The following is a 21206-nucleotide window of genomic DNA, read 5'->3' as shown; positions in this document are numbered from 1 at the left end:
GCATGCATAGAGCCCATATGACAGGAGAAAAATAACTGCTGAAAAATAACTGCATTCTGTGGCCACCTTCAGTCTGAGTAGCCACTTCATGTTTATACCAGAACTTTCAGGAGTTCTGGTGGTGGTGGTGGTGGTGTGTGTATTTGTGTTTGCTGTAATCACAAGTATTCCCGCCCTTGTCCCCTCCAGCCCCTCGTTGTCTGCCTGGAGTTTAAAACCTTTTAGTGCTTATTCAAATGCAACAGTGTAGATTACAATATCTCCCCATGTTTATGTGTATCTGAAAAGAGAAGTTAATAATTAAAGGCCGTTTTCTACACTTTTGCTTGAAAGACTGATTCTTTGAGACTGCAAAGTATTAGTTGCAAGACCTGGTTTTGTTTGTTACCTTATTTCTCTTAAATTTGTTTATTTCATACTTTGGCTCTAAAGAACTATTTGGTGTCTTAATGGTACATGCTATAATATTCCTATTGATACTATTATTTTTAGGTACACACTACCCATAATTCCAAATTGTATTTTATTGCCTTTACATGTTTTTTCTGTTTTCCCAGAAGATCATATACATAAAAAATAGTATCATGCATTTCAGCTTGTTCAAAATAGACTTTGTGAGGTGTTGATTGCTGTAACACTTAGAATTGTGTTTGACTATACAGAATAGAAAACTCCATTAGTGATTTTAAAAATTGAACTTCATTTATTTTACATAACCAAAATTCCCAAAGTGTAGGGAGTTGTTGGTGTAGATTCAGCTGCTCACCAGGAAAGGACTTTATGCTCTTTTGTGTCCTTCGCAAGCCAGCATTTGCTCATGTTTACAGGATGGCCACAGTATATCCAAGCTTTACGTTCTTGGTCCAGGTAAGAGAAAGTAGGAAAGGTTAAGGACCACCTTGCTATTTCTACTCCTCTTTATTACGAAAATAAGAGGCTTCCATAACAATTAATAAACTGCCCCTTAAATCTCATTGGCCGTAATTGTGTCTCACTGTTTCCTAGACACAAGGGAGCCAAAAACAAGCACGTCATCTTGGGCTGGCCACAAACTGTCCTCACTAAAGTCAGGAAAGAAAGGGGTGTGTATATATATGGAGCAGGCAGCAAACAATATCTGTTAGAGTACTGTGCCTAAAGTTTGTCTATTTTACTTGTTATTTTAATGCACATGGAATATAATTACTCAGAAATTGGTGCAGGAAAAAAGGAAGAAATCATTCTCAGCCTATCAGTTTCTCTTTCCTTGCATTATAAAACTAGATAATAGAATTCTTATGACTGCTCCTTTGTATAATATAGATTCTTGGATACAAAAAAAATTACACAATTATACTTTGAAATAGTTAATAAAATAAAGAGATGTTTGTATTTGAATAAACAATTTTGAAGCGTTCACACTGGAATTCCATTTTCATTCATTTAAGTGAAGTGACAGTTTATTTTAGGGGAGATGTTTTTCACACTGTATAAATATATAAAAACATTGTAGATAGCATGATCTTATACATGGAACACTGAAAACTCTACCAAAAGAACTGTTAAAACTAATCAGCACATTCAGGTTAAGTTGCAGGATACAAAATCAACATGCAGAAATCAGTTGTTTCTATATGCTAGCAATGAACTTTCCAAAAAAGACATTAAGAAAACAAATTCATTGCAGTAACATCAACAAGAATAAAATACTAAGGAGTAAAATTAACCAAGGCGGTAAAAGACCTGTATGAAGAAAACTATAAAATGATGGAAGAAATTGAAGAAGACACAAATCAATAGAAAGTTATCCTATGTTAATGGATTGGAAGAATTAATCTTGTTAAAATGTCACTGCTGCCCAAAGTGATCTACAGATTCAATGCATTCTACATAAAAATTCTGATGGTATTTTTCACAGATAGGAAAACAATTCTAAAGTCAGTATGGAACCACACAAAACCTGAAATAGCTAAAGCAATCTTGAGCACAAAGAACAAAGCTGGAGGCATCATACTTCCTAACTTCAAACTGTATTACAAAACTATAGTTATCAAAACAATATGGTACCAGCATAAGAAAATAGACGCATAGACATTAGAACAGAATAGAGAGCCCAGAAATAGAACCACACATGTATACAGTCAACTTGCCTTTGAAAGAGCACCAGGAATGCACAGTGGGGAAATGATAGACTCTTCAATTAATGGTGTTGGTGAAAATGGATATCCACATGCAAAAGGATGAAATTGGACTCTTGTATTACATCACACACAAAAATCAACACAAAATGGATTAAACATTTAAAAGTAAGACCTGAATCTCTAACACTCCTAGAGGAAAACATAGGGAAAAAGCTCTTTGGTGTTGGTCTTGAGAATGGTTTCTGGGATTTGACACCAATAGTGCAGGCAACAAAAGCAAAATTAAACTATTGGGACTACATCAAAAACAAAAAGTTTCCCTATAACAAAAGAAAAAAATAAAATGAAAAAGTGACCTACCGAGTGAGAGAAAATGTTTTCAAATCCTATCTGAAGAGGGAAAAAGTGGACATACTGATCAAAAGGGACAGATTTTCAGTTATAAATTAAGTTCTGGGTACCTAATATATAGCACAGTCACTGTAGTTAGTAATACAGTATTGTATACTTGAAACTGCCAAGACAGTAGATCTCAAATTCTCTCACCAGAAAAAGAAAGGTAACTGTGTGAGGTGATGGATGTTTCAGTTAGCTTAATTGTGATCATTTCACAATGTATACATATGTCAAAACATGTTGTACACCTAAAATATATACAATTTTTAGTAATCGAACCTCAATAAAGCTGAAAAAAACCAATAAAAAAAATGAACTGACAGTTTTTTGAGGGGAGGGGATTTTCACATTGTAAAAATAGTTTAGTAATCATTATACACAGGTTTATGATGGACAAATTTTAAAACAAAAATATGATTCTTAAATATCACAACCTCAAGGTGGATTATTCCATCAGAATCTAATGAAGAAGTTTTGACTTTTCATGTGAGGGAGACTTTTAATATGTTGGGAATGAAACTTTAGAAAAATATATTTATCAGAACTTTAAGTTTCAATTCAAAGTATCTGAGATTTTTCTTCCTTAAATAATTAAAAATTTTTTTTAGTTTGTGGCATAGGTATATTGTCACTGTATTTTTGGCCGCAGGGCATGTGGGATCTCAGTTCCCTGACCAGGGATTGAACCCATGGCCCCTGCGGTGGAAATGCGGAGTCTTAAGCACTGGACCGCCAGGGAAGTCCTGTATTTTTGAATTTAAGAAACATAATACATGTTAACTGTATACACAGGCACTGAAGTCGATTTTAAGGAAAATAAAGACACGGTCCTCCCTCTTGGGGTATTTAAATTTTAGTTGGTGAAACTGAATTTACATACCTGAGATCAGTAAACAGTAAAAGACAGTATGTGATCAGGTATCAAAAGCTCTATAAGAATTTAAGAATAAAAGTAACTCTAGAGTGTGATTACTTATTGTAAAGGAAGAAGTGGATATTTAAGACAGGCTTGTTAAAAATATAGAATTTGGTTTGGTGGAAAGGTACAAGGTACAAAGACAGGCTCATCTTTCCATCTTCTGCTCTTCTGCTCATCCAGCACTGTCGAACTATTTGTAGTTTCTCAAGTGTTCTGTGCTCTTTGATAATTCTACACTTCTGTAGTGTTTTTTGTTTGTTTTTGGAATTCCCTTACTTGTTTGTCAGCCTGACAATTTCCTATCGTTCAAGACTCAGTTCAGATGTCACCTCCTCTGTGATGTCTTCCCTGAACTTTCCTGGGTAGAGTTAGGTGCTTTCTTTTCCTTTCTCCAAGTTCGTAATCATAGTCCTTCTTTCTCTTTCTCTTTCTCTCTCTCTCTGCCCTCACCCCACCCCATGTGTGTGTGTGTATGTAGTTATAGAGTTATCACATTGCACCATTATCTACTTGTCTGTCTCTTTCACAAGCTTGTGAGCTTTATGAACATGAGGGTTTTGCCATATTTATCTCCAAATCATAGTGCCTGGTGTAATGGTTTTTCACGTTAGCCTGATCATTGGATGAATAAATGGATGGTTGGATAAAAAGAAAGAATTAATCTGGAGTGTATTCATGAGTACTGGGGAAGCTTGTCCAGAGGGAATGTGGATGGTAATAATACTTAGCCCTATTCTTACCAATAGAGCTTGCAATTTATCAGTATTTGGAGATAAGATTGAATAGGCAAAGTAGGACTGGTTGGCAGTGGAAGTTTTAAGAAATAATAGAGTTACAGTTAATAAAATTTCTGAAATTGGTTTTTAACACGCCCATTTTTCAAACACACTGTGCTTTTGTATCTTGTAGTGCTTCCACTTCTCATTCAGAGAATTCAGTGCATACAAAATCAGCTTCTGTTGTATCATCGGATTCCATATCAACTTCCGCAGAGAACTTTTCTCCTGATTTGAGGGTACGTATACTGTTTCTAAGTTCTAGTGAAGTATTTTCTGTTAGCTGTTTGTGGCCACACTATCAATATAACCTTTAACTAATTAAGAAGGAGACACTGATGGAAGTCTCAAAGACCTGAGTCTTTATGTAATATCCCAGAACAGGCCATTCTTATTTATTTGTAAAAGAAAAATGTATAATTCGTCTCTGGGTTTGATATCTTTAAGATAATTAATGAATTTTTTTGTGATATAAAAGATTTTCATGAATACTCCCATAATGCTTTACTCCCAATAATAGCTAATATTTTTTGAGTACTTACCATGTGCCAAGTATTGTTCTAAGTGCTCTAATGAAATATCTCTTGTAATACTTTTAGCAATTCTGTGAGGTAGAAATTATTATTACTACCATTCTACAGATGACAGTAACTCAGAGAGAGATTAAATAACATGTCCAGGGTCTCATAGCCAATAAATTTAATTGTCAGTATTACAGCTCATGTAGTCCAGTTCTGGAGCTAAGTTACTTAAATACTGTGCTATAGTTGCTACATACCTCATTATAGTATGTAGGTATTCCTCTATTTATTAAAGGTCTTGTTGCTATGAAATTAACCGTATCAGTGATATCCTGTAGCACTTTGTACATTTTTGGATTCATCTGCTTTTCTACTGCTGCTTGTCTATGAATGTTGGGGAAAATGAATTTCATATGTAGTGATAACCTTTAAACCTTACCTCAGAATCTTTTTATTCTGATCAAGTGACTGCCTTCTCAGTGGTTATACTTTCACAATTTTAACTAAAACGTTGTTTTCATTAATGAAGTCATTTGCTGTTGAGAATATATTGAGAATATATCTTTGTCATGTATTTCATTTTCAAAACCAGAATCCAACAAATGTAAGAAGACAGGTTAGAAGCTTGTGTAAAGGTTTCTGCATATTTGCCATTATCTCTTGTGAAATGTCATAAAATACTAAATTGGGTATAGCAGGACTTTAAACATTACTACAAATGATAAACATTTATCTTTATAATCTGAATACACGCTGTGCTGGTTAAAAAGGCCTCATAATATCACTAGCTGTTATCTTGAAGCACAGCATACATTTCGGGCAGGGTTTATCATTAATAATAGTGGATATAAGTCCACTGTTGCCTTTCATTAATTTATTACTATTTAAAAATACATATTTGATATATGTATCTAACCTTGGTTTAGTCATTATATTAATAAAAATACATTAAAGGCCTGTAGGCCTCTTGATAATTTTGAAATTTTTTGGCCTACTTCTGGTCAGATTTTATTAGTTAAAAAATCATCGTTTTTAACTTCTTGTGACTGATAAAGAACTCATATTAGGAATGGGAGAAATGTCGCTTTTATTTTTAGCCTGTGCTTCTATTATTAATATTATATTTTACCTGCTGTTTCTTGCCTAAAATATGTTAAACCATGTGTGTATTCTTGTGAGGGTTAGCTTAGTTTTAAACTACTTAACTAGGCACGGGTGTGAATTGCAGTACATTGAAGGATGCTGAAAGGAGGCCTCCACTGTCAGCTTCTCTGTGTGCAGACCCCCTTTATTTCCTCAGGATGTCACGTATACCATAATAAGAGTGACTGGCTTACATTGGGACAAAATAAGGGTCATAATGTTAATCTGCAGGTTAAATATTATAATTTATTTCTTATTTTTATTAGATAATTTTTTTTTTTTTTTTTTTTTGCATTACACGGGCCTCTCACTGTTGTGGCCTCTCCCATTGCGGAGCACAGGCTCTGGATGCGCAGGCTCAGCGGCCATGGCTCATGGGCCCAGCCGCTCCGCGGCATGTGGGATCTTCCCTGACCGGGGCACGAACCCGTGTCCCCTGCATTGGTAGGCGGTCTCTCAACCATTGCGCCACCAGGGAAGCCCTAGATAAATTTTTAATTTTAGAACAGGTTTAGATTTACAGAAAAATTGCAAATATTCTACAGAGTTCCCAGATACTTGACATCCAGTTTCCCCTATTATTAATATCTTACATTAGTATGGTACGTTTGTCAAAATTAATGAACCAATGTTGATGCATTATTATTAACTAAAATCAATGCTTTATTCACATATCCTTAGTTTTTACCTAATGTCCTTCTTTTTGTTCCATGGTCCATCCGGGATACCACACTGCATTTAGTAGTCATGTCTCCTTAGGCACGGCACCTCTTGGCTGTGACAGGTTTTGCTTTCTTTCTTTGTTTTTCATGACCCTGTTAGTTTCGAAGAGCACTGGTCAGATACTTTGTAGAATGTCTGGTGTTTTACCCATTATTAGACTGGGATTATGTTTTTTGGGGAAGAAGACCACAGAGGTGCAGAGCCATTTTCATCATATCATATCAAAGGTACATACTATCAACATGATTTGTCACTGTTGATGTTAACATTAATCACTTGGTTGAGGTAGTGTTAGGTTCTTTCACTATAAAATACTTTTTCCCCCTTCTTATCCTTATACTATACTCTTTGAAAGGAAGTAACTATGCACAGTCCATGCTTAAGGAGCCCAGACTACCTTGTTAGAGTGGAACACCTTTTATTTCTTTTGCATGAGAGATTTGTCTCTTCTCCCTCATTTATTGATTTATGCAATCATTTATTTATATCAGTATAAACTCATGGATGTTTATTTTATATATTACAGTCTAGTACTACTTTGTTGCTCAAATTGTTCCAGCTCCAGATTGGGATTTCTTTCAGTCAGATCTTGTGTCCCTTTGACATACTCCCATCATTATGGTGTTTTGCTGTTGTTGTTGATTGTTTTGTTTGTTGTTTGTTTATCAGCTCTTCCTTACTTTCTGTCACTGCAAGATACTCCAAGCTCATCTTGATACTTCCTGCCCCAGTCCTAGAATCATCATCCATTTCTCAGGGAGCCAGATTTCTTTTATTGGAGAATGGTATTAGAAACCAAGATCTGGGCACTACGTGCTCCCTCCCTTCCTTCCTTCCTCTCTCCCTCCCTCCTTTCCCCAGAAAAGGTAACAAAGTACTTTTATTCTCCTTCTGAAGCAAAAGATCATTTGCATACATCCTATTTGGAGATAATGAGTCTGGTGATCATATATGTAAGTTTGTCTGGAGTAGTCTTATTTTATGCTGTTGTCCCTTCAGGTTTTACATTAGACACAAAAATGTCCTGAATTATTGACTCTCTTAGCACTAGGATACTAAGGGAATCTGTTAAATTTATACATCAGGTCCATGACTTCAGGAATTGTCCCCATTAGTGCCTTGTCAATTCAGCATCTTTCACAACTTCGTGGGGCCCTCAGATAATTTTTTTTTTTTTTGCGGTACGTGGGCCTCTCACTGTTGTGGCCTCTCCCGTAGCGGAGCGCAGGCCCCGGACGTGCAGGCTCAGCGGCCGTGGCTCACGGGCGCAGCCGCTCCGCTGCACGTGGGATCCTCCCGGACCGGGGCACGAACCCGTGTCCTCTGCATCGGCAGGTGGACTCTCAACTACTGCGCCACCAGGGAAGCCCAACTCAGGTAATTTTTAATAGACAAATGAAGAGACAATTGTTTAAATGTTAAATTAAGGAGAAGATGGTTTTGGGCAACCAAAGGTTAACCGTACTTTCCACAGTAGAGTGCCTGAAAGGACAGAGAAAAAAGAAAAAACTAATATGCTTAGGCTGACTGTTTTCCTGGTTCCTCATTTTAAAAGATATCCTTGATTATTAGATATAATCTTTACCTTAATCACAGTCTTTTTTTCAGTTGTGGAAGGGAAATGAAGGAGTAACATTTAATATTTTAAAAATGCAGCCTGATTTCAAATGTATGTGTAGGGTGGAGGAAAAACATACTTCTAATAATTGAAAAAAGTGTAGTGTGCTACCTGGATAAATATTTATACACGCCTTATCTCATTTAACTTTCACAACAATCCTGTGAGACAGATATCACTACCCCGTTTGACAAAGAGCAACCTGATATTCAGAAGAGCTGAATTAAATCATGTGCTTAAAGGCACACAGCTGGGTGTTGCCCTTGTATTGATATTTGGTCTCAGATTGGTCATATTCCTGTACAGCACATTATCCAGAGAGACTATTCTCCCATGATTTTGTTGCTAAGTTTTTTCAAATGTGAAGTGCAATTTTCTTAATTAAAAAGAATAACTTTAACACATTTTTGAGGTAGAAATAGCAGTTTTCAATATCCCTTAATAAGTGAGAATTGCTTTTCTAATTAATCATAAAAGATGGTTTTTCTAATAATATCTGATCTCTCCCCCTTCTCAATTTTGTTAGTTGATGATATTTTGCTTTTATTATGTATACCTTTAGTGGCTATAAAATGGTAGTGTTCTAGTAAATTATAGGTGCAACTAACTGCAGACAGCTATGTTGTTCTTTGACCATGGTTTGGCTCTATTTATGAGATGAGGGGCTTGGTATGGTAGTTTGAACATCATCATTCACAGACGATTTGAAGTTGGTTAAACTCTAGGCTTTGAGTTCTCCACATAGCCTCATGTTTATCTCTGCCCTGAGCCTCAACATTTTAGAAGCTCTGTTAGTAACAACTTTTTTTTTTTTTTTTTTGTGGGCCTCTCACTGTTGTGGCCTCTCCCGTTGTGGAGCACAGGCTCCGGACACGCAGACTCAGCGGCCATGGCTCACGGGTCCAGCCGCTCCGCGGCATTGTGGGATTTTTCCGGACCGGGGCACGAAGCCGTGTCCCCTGCATCGGCAGTGCGGACTCTCAACCACTGCGCCACCAGGGAAGCCCCAGTAACAACTTTTAAATAGAAGTGTAAAGAACATAATGCATTGAAAAGCTAATCCTGCTTCATTAAAACTATTAAATTGAATTGTATAGGTTTTCTGCTGCAGGCACCATGAAGTGACACTTTCCTGAAAGGTTAGTGTTGTAGTGGAGTAACAGCTGTGAAAGCTTCTGTTGTGAATTTCTTAGTCAAGCAAGATTCTTTGCTCCTACATCCGTAAAGCAGAATGGAAAATCAGTGGGGGTAGTGGACTGTTCTAGATATCTTGAACTTTTATTTACTCAGGTGGAATTCTATTTGTGGTACTTTTTCACCCTGTGAGCCTTGTTTGTTGTGGAAAAAGTCATATACAGATTTAATCCAGTAGATGTATTTCTAAAAAGTTGAGCACAAACTTAGGCTTGATAAATTGAATCCTCAGTAACATTAGGGTTTTCTCTTTGCTTCATTTGTTCTTCACTTGGTAGTGCAGCCTATTTAATTTCATTTAAAAAACTTAAAATCCTTTCGTATAGAATTTTTAATAAATTATTTTAAAATAAATTTGCAATTTTTAAAATCAGACTTTCTTTAATAAGAACATATTTTTAAAGTTTGACAGTAGAATTAAGAACCTAGGGAATTTGTGTTTGGTTGATTTATTTGCTCACTGAAGACTAAAATCCCATGAAATACAGGATTTTAAAATTCAAACGCGCAACTCTATTTATTTATAAATAGTATAAATTTTAATTAGTGTTTATACTATTTAATAGTATAAATAGTAATTAGTAGAGCATTGGGCTTTAAGCGAAGTATGTTCCTTAAATGGTGGTGATTAAAAGATAAGGTACAAGTCAGGCTACGCAGTACCCCCTTTCCTTTGTTGATGCCTGTGATATGGCACTTATATGGATGTTTGTCTACAATTCAAAATCAAATATTAAAATGAAATTGTATTTTTTTTTTTTTTTTTTTGTGGTATGTGGGCCTCTCACTGTTGTGGCCTCTCCTGTTGCGGAGCACAGGCTCTGGACGCGCAGGGTCAACGGCCATGGCTCATGGGCCCAGCCGCTCTGCGGCATGTGGGATCTTCCCGGACCGGGGCACGAACCCATGTCCCCTGCATCGGCAGGCAGACTCTCAACCACTGCGCCACCAGGGAAGCCCCTATTCTTTGTTTTTTATCTCTATTTTAGAAGGCCTCTTTGATCTCAGAATATATATATATATATATATATATATATATATTTATATAGTTTATGTATACATAAATATATATGAGATAAAAGATAATAATATTTTGGGTTTTGTTCTTAACCATCTGCCCTTGAAATATTTAATGGGCTTAAATCAAGCAAGTGTGATTGTCCTTTCAAAATTTGTGTTATATTGTTCATATTTCTTTATGAACCAAAGGTCAGAGATAATTGGATTATTTCTTACCTGGAGTGTGTACATGAATGTAATATTGACATATTCTGTAAGTATGCAAATCTAGTTGGAATGAGTTTAAGGCTCATAGAGCAGATGTTAGGTAAACAGAGAACAGTGTCTATTATACATAGTTATTTAAATAGCCAGAGCAAAACTGATTGAAGTTAGCACTTATTATGATTAATACCACCACCCCTCGTACCAACATCAACTCTTTAGAGCCTAGGAATTGAAAAGAACATCTTAGCAAAATAAAGGATATCCACCAAACTCCACAGTAAGCCTCATACTTAATGGGAAGATGTTAGAAGCATTTCCTTTGAACTTCGAAACCTGATGATGATTTCTATCACCACTTTTATTCAACATTATGCTAGAAGTCCTAGCCAGTAAAATAGGAAAAGAAGAAATAATATAAGAAATGAAAGGAAGAAACAAAACTTTTATTATTTATGAATGATTGTATATACAGAAGACTTAAGAAAAATCTATATGTACAGTGGAAAAGGAGGTAGCAAATCCATGATTATTATATGTTAGGTACTATGACAAAGGTATACCTTGGGAGCAGAAAGGGCAGAACATTCTAAAGCAGTTTACATTATAAGTAAATAAAGTACTTAAAGAAAAAACTTGGAGGGCATTTACAAAAACAAGAATTTAAAGAAAAATAAACGTTCTGGAAAGAAAAAGAGAATATACTATAAGATATATACAGATAAGATATATCTGTTGTCCTGTCTTGTATCCTTAGAACTCCATATTTGGAATGTGGAAGGTACCCAGGAAAAGTGTTTTGACTAATCAGTTGAAGAGAATGAGAAATACAAAGTTACTTTCTCTTTTAACAGAATGTCATATCTTTTGAAAAATGCTCATTTCCCCTTTACTTCCCATTGTTAACAGTCCCCTAGTTCTTATATCTGATAGGCTTGTCTTTGTCTGATGCAGCTAATGCACTACCATAAGGCTAATTTTCCTCTGACATCACTTCCATATGTGATACCCTGTTTAAAAATTCTTCAAGGGGATCCCCGTTTCTTAGTGAGTTCAGACTTCTAAACCTTGTGTTCAGGGTTCTGTGTGTTTGATCCCATCACAACTATCACACTGTATCTCTAACTGTCCCCAAGTGTAATCCCACCCCGATAGATAGGGATTCTTCTTTTAGTCCCTTACACAATATGTGCTCATTCACAGTTCCATTCATGAGCACTCACTCACACATCTGGAATGTACTTCTCCTCTTCAGTGAAACAAATTATGGTCAGCCCGTTTATCATAGACTCAGTCCCATCTCTGACCCTTCTAGCTCATTATGATCTTTTTTTTTCTGATGGGAGATATTTAGATAAAAATCAGAGAGAGAACAATGTTGAAAAAACTTTGAAGAAATTGTATGAGGAAAATTTGGAAGAGAGACAGTCACTAATTCAATTCCTTCATCACACTTGGAAATGTTCACTGTTGTCTCATTTCCATGCTTAATAGAGAAATGACTTCAGACCACACCCTCATTATTTCCATTTTACTGAAACTTTTCTCTCAAAAATTACCTGACTCATATTTGTAAAATTTTGTATCTTTTATAATAACCTTGAGAGGTTTTTTTTTTATTATAAAAGTAGTACAGTGTACTAATTTGTGGGAAGTAGAAATAGGATTAAGGAAAAAATAAAAATCACCAGTGCCTCTACTACTGTCACCATTACTCTTAGTATTTGGTACACAAAAGAATCTTCCTTAAAAGTTTTACCTAGAACTTTTACAGTTACAAGATTGGTTATCAGAGTAAAAGCTCTTCAACTCTACTCACCACAAGTTCATGATGTCAGCAGTTGGCTAAGCTATAGTAAGTAGGGTCTTAGATGCTACACTGTTGAGTAGTCTATAGCATGTTTATTGGGTTTGTAATTATTTTGATGTGATTTGCAGATTATATTGCAGGTATTATTAACCCCTTTAACGCTTAAAAGAATAAAAGCTCTGAATTAACTCTGTTAAGAGTTTTAGTAAAAAGAGCCAAATAATTATAATAGAAACATATATAGAGATTATTAAAAAATTAGAATGTATGGAAAAATTGATAAACATAAAAGTATATTTAATATAGTCATGATGCAGCAGGAATAATAGTGACTATATTCAGTTGATAGTAAGGAGATAAAGAAAGTGTTTGTGCCTAAAGTATATTTAATTAGGTAGAACACTTATTAACATGATCCTGACACTGGAGTAGAGAATGTTTCACACTTCAAAGCTAAGCATAGTAAAAGTGCTGCTGATATAACTTCCTTTACAAGACAGAGAGGGTTCCACATAATTATCTTTATATATGCAGAAAAGGCATTTAATAAAGAGTATTTGACCAAATTTAACCTGTTTCAGGTTTTTAGAACTTTTAATTAGAAGGGAATAGGTAAATACTTCTTAAGCATTGTGCCTTCTAAAACATTAGAAGTAGTCCCATTAAAGAACAAGACAGGGTACCTACTATCATGCCTGTGTTATTTAGCATTCTTTATAAGTACTGTCTGATGCAGTTAGATTAGAGAAATATAGTCTGCCCCCTGAATCCACAGGTTCCTTATCAGCAGATTCAACTAACTGCGGATTGAAAATATTTGGGGAAATAAATTCCAGAATTTTCAAAAAACAGAACTTGAATTTGCCATTCACCAGCAACTATTTACATAGCACTTACATTTTATTAGAATTTTTTTCAGTAATCTAGAATTGATTTAAAGTATGTGGAAGAATTTGCATAAGTTATATGCAAATACTACACCATTTTATAAAAGGGCCTTGAGGAGCCTCAGATTTTGGTATCCAGTGGGAGTCCTGGAACCAATCCCTTGTGGATACCAAGGGACAACTGTACATTGGAGGCATATTACTGAAAAGGAGCATTCTTTTTACCTGGAAGTTAAGAAAATCAAATGAAAATTATTAGAAACAAAAGGCTAATCAGGTGACTGCTTACAAAAAGAAGCTTGGAAGTTATCTGTCCTAACAAACAAGTGAAAAGCCAAAACGTTGAAATTTAACTCTTCTTAGATCCACCAGAGAATTGAGATCACAGGACAAATGGCTGTCTCCCAAATTAGAGAGACAGGCAGAACAGAAACGTCAGCAGAAACTGTCTCTGGAACCAGTAAGGGGCAGGACAACTTAAACTGTAATTGACAAATTGCTGGCAGATCAGCGTGGACAAGACTGAGAGTTAAATACTCAAGGGGGTCCCAGTCTTAGGGGGGGCCTTCATAGTTTTGTGAGTTTTACCTAAAGGAGCCCTACCAGGTTCTCATTGTGAAGACTGAGAAAAATCTCTTTTGCTTCTGGCAGAGGGAGGGGAAAAGCGGCTATTTTGAAAATGTCCAGAACATTCTGTTCTTCTTAACAAGGCCTGCCCTCAAAAGAAACTATTTTACTAGCCCAGCCTATGGGCTTTGTGAGAGCCTAACTGACCTGGGGGAAGGGAAATACCCAATTCCACCTCCTCTAACCTTCCCCATGGGAGAAGAGAAATACAGACTTCAGCACCCTCTAGCCAACCTGTCCTGTCTAGGGGTGGGAGGGGTGGAGGGACAAAGAAGCACTTGTAAACATCACACTGCAGGGGCACAAGCTCACTAAAAGACAGAGGACTATGGGATTCAGGCATAGGACTATAGAACATTTCCCCTCCCACCTCCTCACCTCACCATGACATCATTAGGGGCCTGTTTATCTCAGCTCTTTTTACCTGGTGCATCATGTCCAACTTTCAGCAAAACATTACAAGGCATACTAAAAGCCAAAATTGATATGTAAGGATCAACAGCTTTCTATTACAAAAATACTTATAAATATCAGGAAGGGAAAGGTCCTATTTATAATAACAATTAAAAATATAAAATATCCAGGAATAAACTTAAGATATAGGAAGAAACTATATGAAGAAACTTTAAAACTCTGCTGAGTAATATAAAAGAATACTTAAATAAATGGAAAGTCATACATTGTTTTTTGATAGAAAGGCTCAATATTGTTCAGAGTTTAATTCTTGCTTATTTTGTAGATAATATGGTTAAGACTTGACAAGTTGATTCTCAAATTTGTAATGACAAAAGTCTGGAAACAATAGAAATGTTTTTTGCTTAGGGGGATGTTTAAATAAATTATGTGTTTACAATTGTATACTATGTAGTATTTGGAAAGAAAAAATGGATTTTCATATGTGGATATGAAAATGTGTTCAAGATAGATTAAAAAATTCAGGACAGAAGAGTGTGTTTAAGTTTCCATTTGCTGGGAATTGTTGGGGGAGGTCTAGAAGAAGCCGCGGATACATGAAGAGGGGTATTAATTAGAGGCAGGTAGAATGAAAACAGGGAGATATGTTTGGAGGCTGTTTGTACAATTCCAAGTAAAAATTGATAAAGGGCATGCTCTAGGGTAATGACAATGCAGAGTAAAGGACAGGTTTGAAAAAATATTTATGTGGACGTAATGTGTTTAAGCTGCCTGAGTATTGCAGATTGGGGGAGAGAGGAGTCAAAGATGATGACTCCAGGTTTCAAACCTGGTGACAATTTATGGGTTCACTTCTTTTCTATCGGACTGCCCCTCCTTTGTTTACTTGCTGTTCCTCTCTCCTCAGCTAAACAAGGTGACCGTAGTATGTCCTTCATCACTTGCTCACCCCCAAACTCCCTACTCCTGTCTTCCTTATGCTCTTTCTTTCTCATAACTTCAGCTATCGTCACTTTATGGCTGACTCCCATATCTTTACCTCTGGTTGTGATCTCTTTCTCAGCCTCTGATCCATCGTATCACTTGCTTGCTGTACAGTTACAGTAGGATGCTATTATGTCATGATCATAGTCTTAGTTCAGTCATACATCTGTTCAAGTTCAGCTGCTGTTGTGAGGTATTTGTCACCTTGGAAAAGTTGCTTAACTTCTCTAAGGGTCAATTACCCCATTTAGAAATGGGAATAAAAACACTACTGCTCTTTCAAGGTATTATAAGCAGTAAATGAATAATGATCTTCTAAAAGCAGTGTATTAACCAGGTCAGGTCATGATGATGTCTTCTGTGTATGAGGTAAAATGAAAGTAATGAGATAATATTTTAACTACCTACCTATCTACTTCTGTTTGTTTTTGGCAGAAATTGATATAAGCCACCCTTTACTGGGAAGAAGTGTTCTTTATCACAGGATTATATCATTCTAACTTTTTGGTTTTAAAAGTCTCCTTTCTTTTATGAAATGATATTGGTCATAGATGGTAGTTTATTTTTTTAATTTTTAAAATTTATTTATTTTTGGCTGCGTTGGGTCTTCGTTGCTGCGCGCGGGCTTTCTCTAGTTGCGGCGTGTGGGCTTCTTATTGTGGTGGCTTCTCTTGTTGCGGAGCATGGGCTCTAGGTGCACTGGCTTCAGTAGTTGTGGCACGTGGGCTCAGTAGTTGTGGCTTGCGGGCTCTAGAGCAGAGCGCAGGCTCAGTAGTTGTGGCACGTGGGCTTAGTTGCTCTGCAGTATGTGGGATCTTCCTGGCCCAGGGCTTGAACCAGTGTCCCCTGAATTGGCAGGCGGATTCTTAACCACTGCGCCACCAGGAAAGTCCCAATGGTAGTTGTTTTTGTGGTTATTTTAATGTCCTAAGTTATTTTTTTTTTAATAGTTGCAGCCCTATTTTTTTTTTTTTTTTTTTGCGGTGTACGGGCCTCTCCCGTTGCAGAGCACAGGCTCCAGACGCGCAGGCTCAGCGGCCATGGCTCATGGGCCCATGCCGCGGCATGTGGGATCTTCCCGGTTCGGGGGCACGAACCTGTGTCCCCTGCATCAGCAGGAGTCTCAACCACTGCGCCACTAGGGAAGCCCTGCAGCCCTATGTTATTCCCCTCCTCAACCTCCACAGTTTCTCCTATTTACATCCTATTTACATATTAGTGTGGTGCATTTGTTATAATTGATGAACCAATATTGACACATAATAATATTAATTAAAATCCGTAGTTTACATTGGGGTTCAGTCTTTGTGTGGTACAGTCTACGGGTTTTGACAAATGTATAATGACATGTTTCCACCATTACTGTATCATACAAAGTAGTTTAACTACCCTAAAAGCACTCTTTAATCCACCTATTTGTCTCCCCCCCTTCTCCCTGAACCCCTGACTACCACTGATCTTTTTACTGTCTCCATAGTTTTGCTTTTCCAGAATGTCATATAGTTGGAATCATCTAATACATAGCCAGATTGGCTTCTTTTACTTAGGAGTATGCCTTTGAGATTCCTCCATATCTTTTTGTGGCTTGATAGCTCATTTCTTCTTATCACTAAATAATATTCCTTTGTATTGATGTACCACAGTTTGTTTATCCATTCACTCACTGAAGGACTTTTCTGTTGCTTCCAAGTTTTGGCAGTTATGAACACCTTGCATTTTAAGATTTAAACTTGAAAATTTTTCTTGATATTAGGTGTGTTATTCCTAGGGTTGCTGTAACAGAATATACAAACTGAGTGGCTTAAAACAATAAAAATTTATTCTCTCACAGTTCTGGAGTATGTAATAAGAAATATATATATATATATATATATATATATATATCTTCATCCTTAAATCTTGGTCAGAGCTCCTAAAACTTTTGTCATTTTCTAAGTGATAAGAGCCACAGGAGCATCTTTTGTTATAATATTTAGTTTTTGTCTCTGTTTCCAGAGTGATAAAAGTAAAAGCATCTTTTGTTATTCATAACACACCCCTTTGGATCACACCTGAGTTTATATTAATGAATGACTTTTGGAAAGCCCCTAAGGATGGGGCCTGGTTGTCAGGAGAATCCACCTTTGATTAGGTTTGGAACTTTCAGCCCCCTCCCATCTCTGGGGAGGGGAGAGGGGCTGGAGGTTTAGTTAATCACTAATGGCCAGTAATTCAATCAATCATGTCTAAGTAATGAAGCCTCCATAAAAATACCCTTATCCATAAAAATACCCTTACTGAAGGGGTTTAAAGAGCTTCCAGACTGGTGAACACTTCGAGGTTCTGGGAGAATAATATGCCCAGACAGGGCATGGAAATTCCACACAGCCTCATACCTCATTCCTTGCCATATGTAGGTCTTCCATCTGGTTGTTTCTGAGTTCTGTCCTTCATAATAAACTGGCGAATGTAGGTAAGGTGTTTCCCTGAGTTTTGTGAACCATTTTAGCAAATTATTGAACCCAAGGAGGGGTTGTGGGAACCCCTGATTTATGAACGATTGGTCAGAAGTACAGTTGGCAACCTGGGACTTGAGATTAGTGCTTGAAGTAGGGGGCAGTCTTGTGGGACTAAGCCCTTACAATGTGAAGTCTGCACTAACTATGGGTGATAGTGTAGTAACTGAATTATAGGGCACCCAGTTGGTATCCGCTGAGAATTGGAGAATTACTTGGTGTGGAAAAAAACACACATCTGGTGTCAGAAGTGTTGAGAGTAGAGGATTGAAAAACAGTGATTTTTGTTTCTTTCTCACAATCTAAAATCAAGGTGTTGAGAGGGTTGGTTACTTCTGAGGGTTCAGAGGAAGAATCTGTTTGATACCTCTTTTCTTGCTGCCGGGGAGGACCAACGATCCTTGGTGTTCCTTGCCTTGTAGATCCATCACTCCAGTCTCTGCCTCCATCTTCATATGGCATTATCCTGGTATCTCTGTGTCTTCTAGGGATGTCTTCTTATATGGACAACAGTCATATTGGATTAGGGGTCCACCCTATCCAGTATATCCTCATTTAACTAATTACATCTGCATTGACTCTGTTTCCAAATAAGGTCATGTTCCAAGGTGCTGTCAGTTAGTACCTCAACCTGTGTTTATTGAGGGGCACAGTTCAACCCATAGCATGAAGTGATGCTTTCCAGACTGTTCCTCTGTAGATACTCGCCCTTTTTTTGTTGTTGTTCAATCATTGATGGTGATGTAATATTATCCATATCTTACTAATTGTGGTTTCAGCTGAAAACCAGTGTCCTTGGCAGTGTTATAAAAAGAACGGGCTTCCTTGTGCTTGAATTTGGATGTACTTTCAAATATGTAACCAGTAAGATCCATCCCAGACGCCAGTCTGTGCCTCTTCAGAGTTTGGTTTGTATGATTCATTTGCATACTTTGTGGTTTGTCAGTGAAGTATAAAAATAGAATAAAGTGAAATTGATGTAAAATAATTTTCTTTAACAGAATTATCCAATGAAGAGTAAGTTCATTTTTTTCTTCACAGTTCTAGTACATAAAGAAGCTGTGAGAGATAGTGTATAACTTCTACAGACTCATTTTTCCCTTTCAGGTGATTATAATTTAGTGTTTTGCAGATTTCAGAAAAATTGTTTCCTAATCTTTCTGTCATCTAACATTCCATGTGAAAACTGACCCATAAACTTGCCAACTTCCAGATCATCATTATAGACAAGGTTTCTGAATTTCCTTTATAGTAATTTCCTGATCAGAGAGAAGGAGAGAAAGGGAGGTAGGTTAGAGTTGCATGGAAAGTTACTGAGCATTTCGAAAATAGTTTGATAAAGAGGGCATGGAAGAAAATGGGGGGAAAAAAAACATGGTTGGGAGAGAGCAAAACTGAATTATGTTTTAGGAATAAAAAATTATACATTTCAATCTGTGTGTTTTTTTCCACCAGTAAGATTTTAATGTGATCAGTACACTTTTCTTGATAGTTAAGAAAAGGATTAAATATTGTATTAGGTGCTAGTAAAGAGCAGATTTTATATAATCTTATCTATTGATATAGCATATAGCCAGAGCTTTTGAGGCAGGCCAGCATCTAATGCGTCTGATAGTAACAGAATGGATAGCCACTTAGTAACATGACTTTGGTCCAGTATGAGAAAGTGTTTTATGTATTCCAGGGGGTTTCTTCTGGGGGGAATTTCTCTCTTCCTCTCATATCTGAGGGTTATATAACTCTTTCTCTGCTGAAGACAGCTCCATGTGAATGCTGACAAACTTAATGAATCTGTCTGGCTTTGCTGTCTTAGTTTCTCTACTGTCATTTTAGGAAGGTAGGACTCTGGTGTTTCTGAGTTGACCTCTTGTTTTGACCTTAACTCCTTTCTTTGTTTAATCTGCATTTCTTTTTTCATTACTGACATATCTGAAATGCAATTCTCTTCAAGTAAAAAGCAGCCTGTATTACTCAATAATTGCTTGTATTTTTTTTAAATAAACCTAGGGTCAAATTTGATCGCTTCCTCCAACAAGCTATTTCATATGCATCTTTATTTCTCCTACCACAGACTAATCCAGGATTTTGATATTTCTGTCCTAGATTATTATCCTTTCATCTTTATCATATACAGTTTTGTGCACCTTTATGACCATGCCGTTTACCTCTATCAGAAACCTGCAGTGGTTTTCCTTAACATGACTGGTCAAGTTTAAAATCCTTACTCTCCCCACTCCCCCCATATTTTATTATAAACATTTCCAAACACACTATTGAGTTGTATCAATTCTCTATATATTCAGTATTAACCCCTTATCAGATATATGATTTGCAAATATTTTCTCCCATTTGGTAGGCTGTCCTTTTTTGTTGTTGATGGTTTCCTTTGTTGTGCAGAAGCTTTTTAGTTTGATATAGTCCCACTTGTTTATTTTTGCTTTTTTGCCTTTGCTTTTGGTGTCAAATCCAAAAAATCATTGCCAAGACTGATGTCAAGGAGCTTATCCTTTATATTTTCTTCTAGGAATTTTATGCTTTCAGGTCTTACATTCAAGTCTTTAATTCCTTTTGAGTTGATTCTTGTGTATGGTGTAAGACAGGAGTCTATTTTCACTCTTTTGCATTTGGCTGTCCAGTTTTCCCAGCACTATTTGTTAAAGAGACTGTCCTTTCCCCATTACATATTCTTGGCAATTTTGTTATAAATTAATTGACCATAGATGAGTGGGTTTATTTCTGTGCTCTCTATTCTGTTCCATTGATCTATGTGTATTTTTTATGCCAGTACCACACTGTTTGACTACTATAGCTTTGTAATATAGTTTGAAATCAGGAAGTATGCCTCCAGCTGTGTTCTTTCTCAAGATTTCTTTGGCTATTCAAGATCTTTTGTGGTTTCATACAAATTTTAGGGTTTTTTTTTTGTATTTCTGTTGAAAAATGCCAGTGGAATTTTGATAGGGATTGCTTTGAACTTTCTGTTTTTAGTGTTAAAATTTACCTCTTTTTATATTGTGTATTCATGAAGAAATTATACTGGCTCTAGTTATTTTTAATAGTCTTTTCCTTTAAACTATATAATGTTGAAAGTTATGTGGTTAACACACCATCCTATTACAGAATTAGAATTTTCTGAACCTCACTGTATATTTACCTTTATCAGTGAATTGTATATTTTCTTGTTACTATTAGTGTCTTTTCATTTCAGCTTGAAGAACTCCTTTCAGCATTTTTTGTAAGGTAGATCTAGTGGTGATAATTTTATATGGCTGATCTAGCTTTTATTCATGTGGAAATGTCTTCATTTCTGAAGGATACCTTTGTTGGATAGAGTATTCTTAGCTGGCAATTTTTT

General features: G+C 36.4%; 1 protein-coding gene and 1 non-coding gene across 18 annotated transcripts in view; both read left to right on the top strand.

Annotated features, from left to right (window-relative positions):
- Nucleotides 1-21206, top strand: part of MTMR2 (myotubularin related protein 2) — a 137767-nt gene that overhangs the window by 41763 nt on the left and 74798 nt on the right. For 8 of the 17 annotated variants that reach the window (XR_016393897.1, XM_089915429.1, XM_089915432.1 and 5 more), the window contains 2 exons: nucleotides 4345-4450; nucleotides 7817-7975. Coding sequence is in view for 9 of the 17 variants with exons in the window: in XM_089915429.1 (XP_089771555.1) it covers nucleotides 4345-4450; nucleotides 7817-7975 (265 nt within the window). In the remaining 8 variants the exon portion in view is untranslated. Of the gene's footprint in view, nucleotides 1-4344; nucleotides 4451-7816; nucleotides 7976-9313; nucleotides 9356-18630; nucleotides 18760-21206 lie in introns of those variants that run through there. The other 9 variants (XM_022562080.3, XM_089915435.1, XM_089915434.1 and 6 more) reach the window with 3 other exon arrangements.
- On the top strand, nucleotides 18820-18891 carry LOC149748767 (small nucleolar RNA SNORD36). Its single transcript, XR_016393979.1, has one exon. It is a non-coding gene; the product is annotated as a small nucleolar RNA SNORD36 (small nucleolar RNA).

The sequence above is a fragment of the Delphinapterus leucas genome, chromosome 7 (assembly GCF_059928025.1).
Source record: "Delphinapterus leucas isolate spDelLeu-1000000601 "Yukka" chromosome 7, BTC_Dleu_Yukka2, whole genome shotgun sequence".
NCBI lineage: Eukaryota > Metazoa > Chordata > Mammalia > Artiodactyla > Monodontidae > Delphinapterus > Delphinapterus leucas.
This window is presented reverse-complemented; position numbering and strand designations above follow the sequence as displayed.